The sequence below is a fragment of the Borostomias antarcticus genome (genome assembly GCF_949987555.1).
Source record: "Borostomias antarcticus genome assembly, contig: scaffold_79, whole genome shotgun sequence".
Lineage (NCBI taxonomy): Eukaryota > Metazoa > Chordata > Actinopteri > Stomiiformes > Stomiidae > Borostomias > Borostomias antarcticus.
This window is the reverse complement of record NW_028175942.1, coordinates 501,979-515,894: the sequence shown is the minus strand read 5'-3', so window position 1 is coordinate 515,894 and position 13,916 is coordinate 501,979. Positions and strand designations below refer to the sequence as shown.

The 13,916-nt window shown below is 46.1% G+C and overlaps 1 protein-coding gene across 1 annotated transcript in view; it reads right to left on the bottom strand.

Annotated features, from left to right (window-relative positions):
• LOC311329008 (lysyl oxidase homolog 2A-like) overlaps window positions 1–13,916 on the bottom strand; it is a gene marked incomplete at both ends in the record, with an annotated part of 50,604 nt that overhangs the window by 33,999 nt on the left and 2,689 nt on the right. The window contains 2 exons of the mRNA XM_084462895.1: window positions 10,771–10,946; window positions 13,679–13,883. Coding sequence (XP_084319021.1) covers window positions 10,771–10,946; window positions 13,679–13,883 — 381 coding nt within the window. The remainder of the gene's footprint in view (window positions 1–10,770; window positions 10,947–13,678; window positions 13,884–13,916) is intronic.

The following is a 13,916-nucleotide window of genomic DNA, read 5'->3' as shown; positions in this document are numbered from 1 at the left end:
GGCCTGGGATAAGAGCATGTCCCCCCTCGGGGATTTCGCTCCAGGCTGCCAGTACCTGTTTGTGAGCCTTGGCCACAGCCTTGCTCAACTCCTCGCAGTACATCATCAAAGTGTCGCTAGTGAGATGTACGATTCATCCTTTCAGTCTGAGTCCACTGCTCTGAGGATGATAAGAACAGTGAAGTGAATCTGTGTTGCCAGATAAGGGAGCAACCGTTGTGGTGCAACCAATTTCTGACCTTGTCGCCACACTCGTCTGAGTTCATATCTGCCCCATTCTCCATCCAAGTCCACACCTCCCCCCTCTCAGTCTCTAACTGCATCACCTTGTGGTCAGTGACAGTATCAATCTGATACGGGGGTGCAGATTGAGCTGAGGACAAATGGGCTAGTATGGTATCTCTGTCACGAGCTGTCTGTTCTGCTTTGTGATATTCTCTGCCCTAAATAAATGACCTGTTCCTGCATAATCTGAGCTTTCCTAGACTGGCCTTGTGGCCCTGCTCATAAAGATGTGTCAACAGGACCTTGAGGTCTTGTTCGTGCTCTGACTCAGTCGCACTGGCCAAGAGAATATCATCCACTTACTCATTTTTGTCTTTTGCCCAGATTGGCAAATTTGCTACATCAGGTTTTGTTACCTGGTTTAGATTCCATCTGACTTTCCCTTGTTGAAACTGAAGGGATGAATTAATTTGTGTCAGCACATCAAGCCCCAATAGGGCTTCATTTACATCCCCCACCCAAAGAGAAGTGGTGAGAGATACAGGTCCCAATTCCAGCCGGAATGGCCTTGTTTTCTTTACCCATATCGGCTCTCCCCCTGCCCCATGCATGCACACTTCCTGTTTAGTTAGTTTAATGTCAGTTCCTGATAGGCACTGAGGAGGAACGACAGTGGCCGCCGCCCCCGTATCAAGGAGGAAGTCAAGGTGTCTCCTCCCATTCAAGGACCCCCTGATATACAGGCCGCCATCAGTCTGTATCAGGGCCGCCTCAAGGGCGCGGAGCGACGGCTCAACTAAAAATGGGGAGGCTGGGAGGAAGGGAGAGGTGAGGGCTGAGAGGAGGGCAGAGAGGAGGGGGCCGTGCGTGGTGTCACGGCCGTCAGAGAGGGAGGGGGAGGGGTACAGGCCTCCACCAGTGCTTTTTTGTCCTCCGCTGAGAGCGTAGGAATCTGGCTCAGCCAGTCATTCACACGTGGGGGTTGAGACCTCTGTTGGGTCCTGACCGGAGCCTGTGTCGGAGTATAGGCAGGAGGGTCACGACCACCCGCGTATGCAGGTTGAGCCGCTGATTGCGGAGTCCATCCCTCTGCCCTCTGTTTCTTGTGGCATTCTACAGCCCAGTGACCCCTGGCCCCACAGTAATTACAACGGTCTCTGCTTCTGTTAAAACCCCCCTTGGGCCTTGACTCCACTCTCTTAACCTTTCTCTCTATGTTTGGCTCCCCTGGCTGCTTAGTTGCGGCCATAGACCGGGTTCGTACCCCCATATTTTTGTCCAGGGCTGTCAGGTGCTCCACTAGCTCCCCATAGGCCGTTGTTTTAAAGTCTGGTAAACTGATTACCAAAGCGTCTCCTAACCTGTCTGTTATGGCTTTAACAAGCGTGTCACTAATCTGTGGGTGACTGCTATTTGCTATGTTGCCATCGTCCACATCAGGCAACCCACTGTGTCGCAGGAACACCTGTCTCCATCTGAGTTCGAAATCGGCAAACGCCTCTGAAGCCTTTTGCTGGCAGCGGCTAACTTTAGACCAGTCGATGTCGACTGTTGCTTCCTCTCTTATCCATGTTCTAATTGCGTCCCACGCGGCCCTGACGTTGTCGCCCCGGGACCCTAGGTTTGCGTCGACTCTGGCTCTCAACACATCACGCTCCATTATTGACAGACTAGGACACATCATGGCTACTGCATCATATGGGTGTAACTGATAAAACCCTCTCAAACGGTCTATCTCGTCCCATGTCACCATACCCACCTCACGTGGGTGTTTAATCATAGCTGACCAACGCTCTAAGTATTGTGGTTTAGCGGGGACATACGAGTGTATCCCCCGTGTGCTAGTAGTGTCACCTCCCATCCTCAGGGGGCGCAAGTTAGAAGCAGCCTGTGATGGCTTCTTACACATGCGCTCTAGCGTCTGTCTAGTAAGCCGAGTTCTCCCTCTGTCTCGGGACACAGGCAAAGGGGGAGGGGCTTCCTCTCCCTCGTCACTAGCGCCTGGATCTGCCTGCTCACCCGGGTCCACCTCCCGCTCGGGGGCGGCCCTTCCTTGGCTATAGTTTGTGTCAGACCGTGGCCCTATTGCGGACCTGAGACACATCGCCTCTCCTAAGTTCTCTTCTTCCTCTATCTCGTTCGCCCCTGCTGACTTACGTGACTGGGGAAAAGCCAGCGTCTCAAGTTTCCGACCTTGCTCCCGACTCGGGCTGGTAACCTGTATGAAGTTTTTATGGGCTTCATCCAACCTAGCTGTCAACTCAGCTACTACACCCTCCTTTGCCATAAGCTTGGACCGCAGCTCCTGATTTTCTGCCCTAGCTGCAATTTCCGCATGCATACTAAGCTGTTCCATAACCACAATGGTCCATTGATTACGTAGGTTTGAGCCTTCCTCAAGCCTCGTTGATTTTCCCCACGCCCTTTTTACGTTGTCTGAAGACCATACTCCCTCACAGATACCATATTTATCCCTTATAGTATTAAAGGCCTTCTCCAAGTTCATGTGTTTCCAAACGTATTGGCTTATGTCCTGTGAAATATCTTCTAGCGTTACATCGGGGGGGGCTGTCCCCCCTTTCTCTAACGTAGTCTTCTCAGATCTTTCAGGACTACCTTTAGGTGTTGTCATTGTGAAAGAGCAGTATTTTTAGTAAAATGGTAGTGAGCGGACCTTACTGTAGTCTCCTCTGTCTGTAGGGGAGGGGCTGAGTCGTGTGTAGGCTACTGGGCGTTTGGCCAACTCTGCTGAGGCGAAAAGAGAATATCAAAATACTGGTTTTAAACCAGCGCGTAACCAAATATGCCACCCTAGACTATATATATATACGCACAGGCCTATGCACACATACACATACATCTAGTTTTCATACCCAGCAATAAGCATAAATCGGACCGTCTTCGACGGTGTTCTATCTCCTCCTCCGACTCTCCTCGCTAAGCCTACTCTGCTCTCACTGATAGTCAAGCGACTGGCTGACTGTAGTTTAGCTCTGTGGCTGTGTAAAGGAGGGCTGAGCCGGGAGTGAGAAATAACGGCTCCAGCACCCCGCTGGAGCAGATAAGCTCTTGGTTCACACAGTATGATTTTATCACAGTGACCTAACCAAACCGCTTCCCTAGACTGTGCATAAATAAATACACACCTAGAATCCATGGGCGACAATGCACATACATCACACACTTCCCTAGACTATATATCATGTACATCTAGAATCCATGTGCGACAATACACATACATCACACACCCAACCAACACCCCGGTCTTTCACGGGGGCCCTCTCAAGGACTGCGCAATCCTTAGAAGTGAAATACCCTCCACCGATCTCTCGCCATGGACGGGCAACCCCAGGGTGATAACCCTGCTGGTCTTCCTTAAGAAAATCTTAAGGGCCTCATACACCTGTACACAGTATTTCATGCGATAGGCACCCCAGGATGTACAAATATCCTGCTGGTCTTCCTTAAGAAAATCTTAAGGGCCTCATACACCTGTACACAGTATTTCATGCGATAGGCACCCCAGGATGTACAAATATCCTGCTGGTCTTCCTTAAGAAAATCTTAAGGGCCTCATACACCTGTACACAGTATTTCATGCGATAGGCACCCCAGGATGTACAAATATCCTGCTGGTCTTCCTTAAGAAAATCTTAAGGGCCTCATACACCTGTACACAGTATTTCATGCGATAGGCACCCCAGGATGTACAAATATCCTGCTGGTCTTCCTTAAGAAAATCTTAAGGGCCTCATACACCTGTACACAGTATTTCATGCGATAGGCACCCCAGGATGTACAAATATCCTGCTGGTCTACTTTAAGGCAATTCCCTGTCTGCCACAGGCTGTCCTTAAAGGTCACATACACATAGGGAAGTGGTCTACTTCACATTACAAAACACATGCAAGCACCGTGGCAGGTACTCTAGGATGTACAAACATCAGACATGTAGCTACATATAGACATATATTTTCACATTCAGCACTGGTATGTTTTACGTGTTGAGAGATTATGTGTGGCATTCTTAGCTTTACTGATTGGTTCTTTAGGATCGGGACATCCAACCCACTCACCGGTTGTAGTTTTTGGTCTCTGAGGCGGATCAGGTCACAGCTGCTGGTCAAGGCGTCCCCTGCTTTCACAGCTGCGGCTGTTTCTGCTCGACCGGTCTTTTGGGCTCGTCCAGGTTCTGGATGTCCGATCCGGGTCACGGCACCAATTGATGAATCTCTTCGTCTCTTATTATTGTCCTTGATTAGCTCTGCGTTGTGTTTTTCTGTTTCCGATAAAAGACGGACCCCCAATCTCTAATATACCACACAGTCCAGTGACTCCTTTCTCAGGTGTTCAAATGAATCTCTCCAACACGGGATTTGAGCCTCAGCAAAAGCGATTTATTCCAGAAGGTTTTACATACAAAAGACAATGGCATGCCTAATGGACAGTTGACCTCTCTGTATGCTGTCTGAACCCAAATCAAAGCATTGGTCTCGTTGCAACGTTCTTATGTGGTTTGAGTGTCCCCCCTCCCTCGTCTCTTCTCCGATAAGACTGTTTCTCTGGTCTCTTCTGTGGCCTTGCTTCGGCGCCCAGGCCTTTATCTCTAACCACAACAATGGTGTTTGCCCAGAGTGTACCAATCATAAGATGTCTTTATCTCATAAGTCTATGGAAGAGGGGCACTTCTTACCGAAAACTCAAAACGACAGCCATACTCAGAGGTCAATCATCATAATTAGGAAATAGCTAACAGGATCATATTAAAAGGCATTTCTCTGAAAATCAACAATATTCAACACTAGTCAGGTTGTTCCTAGTCAGGTGGTACTAGTCAGGTTGTTCCTAGTCAGTTGGTCCTAGTCAGGCTGTTCCTAGTCAGGTTGTTCCTAGTCAGGTTGTTCCTAGTCAGGTTGGTCCTAGTCAGGTTGTTCCTAGTCAGGTTGTTCCTAGTCAGGTGGTACTAGTCAGGTTGTTCCTAGTCAGGCTGCTTCTAGTCAGGTTGTTCCTAGTCAGGTTGTTCCTAGTCAGGTGGTCCTAGTCAGGTGGTCCTAGCCAGACTTCTCCTTGTTCTTTGTGGCACCCAGGCTCAGGAGGAATTTCCTCCACCTCATCCTCCCTCTCCTCATGTCTACATACCCAAACAGACATTCCATTCAGCAGCACGGACGTGATCTCATCAACGTTCCAGAATGGTACCCCCCTGCGTGTGTGTGTGTGTGTGAGAGAGAGAGAGAGAGAGAGAGAGAGTGTGGTTGGGAATATGCCCCTGTCAACATGTCGTCATCTCCGACCCAGTCAGCAAGGTCTCGGACTGAATGAGTGTGTGTGTGTGTGTGTGTGTGTGTGTGTGTGTGTGTGTGTGTGTGTGTGTGTGTGTGTGTGTGTGTGTGTGTGTGTGTGTGTGTGTGTGTGTGTGTGTGTGTGTGTGTGTGTGTGTGTGCGTGCACGTACAGGAATGCGTGAGTGAGTCTGAGTCACATTGTCAGCATCCCAGACACCAGAAAGTGAGCTGTGGACAGACCCAGTGTGGTAATGTCATTAGTCTGAGTTTTGCTCGTCATAGCTGACCACTGTATTATATATGTTTCCATAGGCTAATATGAGCACTATATGGAAGTATTAAATCCTTCCTTGGTTAGGCCTATTCACTCCAATCCAGCATCTGTCTCACTGTGCTATAAATACTTGGTTTCTCATTTCTCTCGTCTAAAGAGAATTAGAACACAGTGTACAGACGGACGTTCTTGTACGGTCGGGGTTAGGGTTAGACTTTAGGTTAGGCTTAAGCCTGAAGAAGGGATATGAGGTCGTGAAAGGCTCTGGTTGGTTTCATCATTACAGGAAGCTAGAGAGCAGAAACCCAGCGGGCTGAGGAAAGCCACGGTTACTCCCCCGAGTGTCTGGATGTAACGTGTCCAGGAATTTACATCCAAACACCTTAGCCTTTGTCTTTGTAATTTATCACCTCCCCCCAAGTCCCTTGCAAACCCCAGTTTCAGTCTAATGTAAAACACCAACTCTTCCCCCCTTTTGTAATTGTAAACACACTCTGCATAGCTCTGCCTCGCTCTTTTGTCCAAGTCAGAAAGGCCACACCTTGTCCTTCCTCGTCCTGATTCAGACCTCTGTTTTCTTTGTTTTCTCATGTCACATGTTTTTACTCTTGGCCACGCCTGCCATTCATGTACAATGCAGTAGCCAATCACATCCTGGAAACACTGTACCTTTGTTTGGACTGTACATAAGCCACAGCCAGAAGTGACTGACTTCACTTCTCTGACTGAACCACCTTTGCTGCGTTTGTCAGGAAGTCCTTGCGCTCGTAATGATTTCATTCAATAAACCAGACTCAACCTTTTGAACGTATCTTGGTAAATCTTTGGACTATACCAGTCTAAAATAACTATCACAGTTTGGCGAACGGGAATGGGAGCACTGCCTGCGTTTGCTTCGGGATTCCAGTGGAAAGGACTGATCGGCAGACGTGTCGGTCCATAGTGGGCGTTGGAAAATCAATTTTCTCTCTTGCGCCAGAGCGCAAGGTGAGATTATTTCCTCAGTTCTTCCACTGGATTCTTGAAGCGCACAGGTACGTTTAAACGAACCCTCTTGTGGTTCTGAGTTGTATTTGCCTTGATTTGGTTCAGTTGTGTTGGTCTGGATTGGTGAAAACAGGAACCCCAGCGTGGGTATTTAGTCCTACCGAGGGTAGGGCGAGCATGGTTGATGTTTCGTTTCCAGAACGATACCAACTAGCTTAAGCCTCATTGTTGATGTTTCGTTTCAAGAACGATACCAACTAGCTTAAGCCCCGTTGTTGATGTTCGTGTTAGCACGATTGCCGACTAGCTTCGAAGTGATTGTTGATGTTCGTTGAAGAACGATTACCAACGAGATGGTAGCTACGGGAGTGATTGAGCGTTTTTGCAATCCGCGTTTCTTGGAGAAACGTTTTCCCCTTTGTTCCCGGGTGACTTGGTAAACATAACGAGCGTTACCTCTGACCAAGTGGCTGTACAGTAATTTTGGTAGGATCTAGACGTCAGGTTTAGCCTGGACCAAAGTTGCTAGTGTAGCCGAGCATGCTTTGTTTGTAAACGTGGGCCTTTGTTTTCGTCTTGTTCGTCTTATGTGTTCACTGTTTGAGCCTCGGCTCTTGATAATTGTTTGTTATGCGCGCCATGGATCCAGGTAAAGTATTGTTTTGTACCCTTTTTAGACTGTTAAAATTCTGCTAGATTCCCAGTAGGCTAGTTAACTGGTTGCCTAGGAGACGCCGGAAAACAACTCCCGGTGATCCGCCTTGAGCCAGAGGGAGAACAAAGAGATTCCTGACTGATCTTAATTTTCAGGTGCTATGGACCCTGGGCGGCAGGTCTTTGAGGAGCCTGGATCATGCCTTCCTGGGGACATTTGGAACCTGCTGTTGACAACTGTCGTTCCGGGAGTTATGGGTGAATGCCGAACCAGGAGACGGGCACAGGACACCGGAGGTTACTGGCCTGTTTCCCTACAGATGGGCGATCTGGGGTTCGTGAGATGCAGACCAACGCCATGTCACCTACTCACTGTGAGCGACAGATAAGTATGAAACAGGAGCAGTGCCCAAATACTCTGTCCTCAAATGCAGAAGAGGGAGGTTTTAGATATACAAATTTTAGCTATACAAATGAAGCTTTGATGGAGTATTTTGATTAGTTAATTGTAAATGAAGCCAGTTCATTTTAGTGTCATTTTCTTTGACCCATCTCTATTTTTATCCTGACTTCAGGAAATTTTTGCTTTCACCCTTAGGGGGTGTTGTTTTGTTGAGACGAGAATATGGTTATTTTCTTTTCATAAAATCGCAAGAGAACTGCTAGAGCCAAATCCAATTGCCTTGATCATGACTGGGGACTGGGCGTGTTGAAGTCATTCTAACGCTGCCCCTGATGTCACTGTAGGCTACTGCAGACTGGCTCTAAATGACACTTGAACAGTCACCCTGTTTAAGTTTTCCTGACAGAATAACAACATTTTTTCCCCAAAGCAGGAGCTTGCGCTTAACCATGTTTCTGAGTATCTCCTACAGACTGTTGAATAACCGTTCCTGACCAAAGAAGGGAACAGGGAGACCAGACCAGAGGACTCTCTTTTGCTCTTCTGTTTTGTCTCTGTTTGTCTCTCTCATCTGTGGATCCACAGACGGAGCACTTCATCAGCCTGTACTGGGGGAGCGGGTGAGCCCTCCAGCAGCACGACCCGGGCCGGCCCTACGTGGAGCAGTACAGGGATGGACCGGGTTCAGTTCAAGAGCCTACATTTCTGACCTACAAGCATCTGCTCCACCTGCGGAGAAAAGAAATGAAGGACTAAGTGCACATTTCCACCACCAAACTAACCTGTATCTAGGGCCTAATGACAAACCTGTACTACCTCGTTCATGTTTTCATTATGCTTTCAAACTAGCCCACGGGCCAGATCATGTTTCAAAAACAGGGGTGGCGGAAGATGTTAACAGATGTCTCCAACAGAGTGAGGACCGCCATTTCCTGAGGCTAAGGAGGGGTTCCTGCATCACATCTCTCCTGGGGATTGGGTCCTGGTCCACGACCACAGACGAAGGAGCTGGAACTCGCCGAGGTGGCTCGGGCCGTACCAGTTTCTACTCATCACGCAGACAGCGATCTGAGAGGACTTCGTTGGACCCATGCAAGCCATTGCCGACGGGTCCAAGCAGCAGAGGACGGTCCACCAGGGGATCGCAAACACCAGGAGATCAGAATGCAGCTGAACCAGAGGGCTCAGAGGCCATAACCATGGGCCATCACACTGTCCTCTCCTCTGACGAGGAATCGGAGGAAAAATGACCTTGCTGGTCACCTCCTCACAAGATGCACACACGCACACACACCTGCACACACTAACATTGAACATAACTGATTCAAGCAACGCGACATTGAAGTTGCGATCTAGAAGAGAAGACGCCTTGCATTCCCCAATGACATTCTATTGCCCAAAAGAGAAGTGTCACCTAAATGACTGTTGGGATACACTGTGAACAAGAGTGACCTTGACAGTCACCGCCCACTCTCCTCTCCTCTGATGAGAAATCGGAGACTGACCTTGCCGGTCACCTCCTCACAAGAATGAATGAACTTTGAAATAATCTGGAAAATATCATATTTGTTTACAAGAGTTGCAATTGTTGAAACATGAGTTGATAAATAAGTTTGGGTTTTTCCTCTAAATTGACCAAGAGGTTTTTTGCCCCTCTTACACTGGTAACCATTTTATCTTTTTTGCCTTGTAAAATCAAGTTTTTTGGTGAATGGTTGTCCACTCTTAGACTATAAATAGTATATAATCATGTCATCTTTTTTATCTTGTTTCCTGTCAAATTTCTGAAGCAAGGGGTTTTGGTGTGTGATTTTGCACGTTGAGAGAAAATAATTAAAAAAAAAAAAAAAAAGAGATTTTTTTTTTTTTTCTCCACCTAGTGGAGAGATTATTTCCTTTCCACATGTATAGCATAGCTGACTGTTTACACTGTGTTTGGATTTTATTTTTGTGTGCCTGTTCAGGCACAAATGAGGGATTGTCCAGGAATTTACATCCAAACACCTTAGCCTTTGTCTTTGTAATTTATCACCTCCCCCCAAGTCCCTTGCAAACCCCAGTTTCAGTCTAATGTAAAACACCAACTCATCCCCCCTTTTGTAATTGTAAACACACTCTGCATAGCTCTGCCTCGCTCTTTTGTCCAAGTCAGAAAGGCCACACCTTGTCCTTCCTCGTCCTGATTCAGACCTCTGTTTTCTTTGTTTTCTCATGTCACATGTTTTTACTCTTGGCCACGCCTGCCATTCATGTACAATGCAGTAGCCAATCACATCCTGGAAACACTGTACCTTTGTTTGGACTGTACATAAGCCACAGCCAGAAGTGACTGACTTCACTTCTCTGACTGAACCACCTTTGCTGCGTTTGTCAGGAAGTCCTTGCGCTCGTAATGATTTCATTCAATAAACCAGACTCAACCTTTTGAACGTATCTTGGTAAATCTTTGGACTATACCAGTCTAAAATAACTATCACAAACGTGATATCGTTCCAGCGTGTCTCAGAATCCCCCTCCTTGAGTGCTGCACCCCTGGCCTCCAAAAGTTTGGGGAAAGTGTTTGTTGTTATGGTGATAACAGATGTCAACTTCCAGCTCAACATTTTCGCAGCCTTTTCTCCAAATCGGACAATAGTTGAGCTTAGGCATTCCAAAACCACAAGCAAAGGAACAAGATAACGTCTATGTGTGTGTGTGTGTGTGTGTGTGTGTGTGCACTTCTTGGGTGTTTATACTGTATACAGTGCAATGTATATAAATTGTGTGTGTGTGTGTGTGTGTGTGTATGTGTGTGAGTGAGTGAGAGAGAGTGTATTTACAGTAGATGTGGGTAGGTTGATGTGTGTGGGATGGTATGTGTGTGTGTGTGTGTGTGTGTACGTGTGTGTGAGCGTGTTCAAATGTGGCTTGATTATGTACATGTATCTGAACCTTGGTGCGTACCTCCACGTTGTTGGTCAGGGCGCTGGTGAACCTGAACCCCGGAATGCGCTTCTGGCTGCAGACCACCCCGACGTCCTCCGTGTGTTTACAATCTGACACTCCGAAGCCGTTCGACTCGCACTGAGCCAGACTCTTCTCTGTCCCACTACAATGGACATTGTCCAGCCAGATTCGACCTGGAATGTGAATAGACACAGACGACTCTTATGAGACCATAACTGGGAGATGAAACTGACTGGTTGAATAAATGGATGGAAAATAACAAAAATTACCGAACAGATGAAGGTTTGGATGAATAAATGAGTGCTGCGCTTATTCATCCATCTAGCAAATCATTTTTGGAGATTACTTCCAGGTAACACTTTTATTCTCACACTGTAAATCACTGCTTTAACCATTGCGTACATCAATAAGCTAGCAAGAATACTGTGGTATTTAAAATTAAGTTAGTACAATGTGTACTGAATATCAGTTTTTATCACCGTTTTATGCACAATTTAGTCTCTACACTAACACTTTTACCTACAGAGAATAACAGTTCATATACTGTATGTACTGTACTACATGCCTGTGGCCTCATTTGAACACATCCCTTTGCATTGTGGGTATTGCAAACATTACTGTATGTGGACACCAAGAAGCTGAGCCATATACCACATCCTAACAACACTGCAATTGAAATGAGAAAACTCATAAAACAACTTCTCAAGATCAAGTTTAACATTTCATAAAGCACATGACTGTTTTATCAGATTTGAATCTTGGAAAAGGAGAGGAAGGTCTGCATTGGGTTGATATTTGATCTGTACTGTAAGATGTTTTACAAAGGACCGGATCATTAATCTGTAATCAGCGAGCTGGCTCATCTGCGCTCCAGCTGGGGGATCTGAAGAGAGCAGAGTGAGCCCCACCCGTCACTACAGGGCCGGATCAAAAGATATAACTACCATGTGACTTCAGGTCAGCACTTTATCACTCCCACAGCCGCAGTACGCAGTGACACCCAGCTGAAAGCATCAAAGCTGATGTTCTTTCCAAGTTGGGAATATTGTGTCAGGCTTCTGAAGTTGGAATGTTGTAGGAATACTCTTAGTTGGTTATTACTAGTTACTATTGTAAACATTTTCTATATATTTGATTGATTGATATATTTTAATAAAGTGTCATGCTTCAAAAAGCCCAGCCCATATGGGCTTACAAGACACTATTCAAAAGACAAAATACATATAACGTATATAGACGAATATGCAAAGACGTATATATTGCATCCTGCATGCTGTACAGTATATATGTTATACATCTTGTTTACATATTGTGCCTTTTGTGAATTATCGTGCTGTCCTGTTGTGTGTAGTGTGTGTATTGCAGCAACAAAGGAATTTTCCCTCAGAGATTAATAAAGTTCATATCCATCCATCCATCCATCTCTAGGAGCTTGGGATTTGGAGATTTTAGGAACATATCCTCTTCTCTACCAAGTAAATGTTGTGTAACATTTATGCGTTCATTTCTAAGGACCTGCACAGCCAACCACAGCCAGTGCTCCAAAGGAACGCAGTAGACGCCTGGTAGCCATCTTTTGTAAGCGTACGCGTAGTTAAAAGCAAGTATACCGCTTACTTTACGTGGCCGCCGGTTAATGATAGCTTTCATCTAGTGTTACTGAGACCACACAGAGTTCCATACACTTTTTTTTACCAGCAAGCGTCAGATTTATTGGGTCGGAGAACACGTTTCACTGATGTTACTAATTATACGTGTATAATATGAATATAAAACTGCAAAATGGAAGGTTGTCTGTGTCTGGCTTTTACAGGCTCCAAGCTCGCTCCTCACGTGGGTTTGACTTGAGTGTATTGGTTCCACTTTAATGAGTAAAACACGATTGAAGGAGGACTTATAGAAGCAGACAGCGGAAATTTGCACATAAGTGCTGGGATTTCCATGGAACGTATGAAAGTGCGCAGCTGAGAAACTACTGTGGCCCGTTTTGATGGTGTGTAGAATTCATTTCCCAGACGACTTTCTTTATGAACCTGATGGATAGACAGTGTTGAAATGTAGTGTAGGTTTTATACTCTGCAGAGATGGAGGAAGGTAACTGATTATATTTACTCATGTACAGGTAACTGTAGTTGAGTAGGTATTTCATTTGACTTTTTTGAGTAATTTCTAATGACAGTACTTTTACTTTTTAATATTTATTTCACCTATAACCATTATTAGCCTTTTACTGTAGTTGGTTTTCAATGGTATTTCTTGGTCCTGTACATTACATGTGCCATGGGGGAAATGGGGGGAGGGTCTAATTTAAGTATTAAATAACAAATAATTTATTTTTCGTTCCAGTAACACAAGTATTTTACTTGAGCTACTTGGTTACTCTTGAGTTACTTCTCGGACCAGTTGTTCTGTTTCTATTCATGCGGTATCCCTCTTTAGTGGAGGCTATCCCTCTCTGATAGGCCTTAAAGTGTTTGTTTTTAGCAGAATTCAACTACTGTAGGCGCTCAAGTGAGTGCAGTTTGCACCTAAGTATACAAAGGTATACTTATCTAGTTGCTCCATTGTCATGTTTGAGATTTGCATATTTGATTGATTGGTTGATTGGTTGATTGATTAATTGAGTGATTGAGTGATTGAGTGATTGATTGATTGATTGATTGATTGATTGATTTGTTGATTGGTTGGTTGACTGATCCATAGCAACTTTATGCCCTGACGAAGACCAGCTGGTCGAAACATGTTGCCATTTTTTCCATATGTAGCCGTGCCACAAAGTTTTTTTTCATACTTTAAATCCTTCTCACGCCTGATACCTCATCTTTTGTGCGGTTGCTTGTTTTTAGTTATTCTTTTGAAAAAGTGTCCTTCTACTAGTTACAACAGTCCAGTAGATCTGCCTCACCTTCTCCTCTGCCGTACTTGGAGGAGGGCGACCAGGCCTCTGCGTCCAGATAGCCCAGCTCCCTGCACGCCACCCGGGCTGCGTAGATGGAGAAGTCATCGTCGCAGACCGTCCCCCACTCGCCGTTGTAGTACACCTCCACCCTGCCCTCGTAGTGCTTCCTCTTGTCTCCCGCCAGGCGGAGCTGGATGGCCGGGGCGGGCGCCTGGGTGTGGCACAGCACCAACACGCCCAGCAG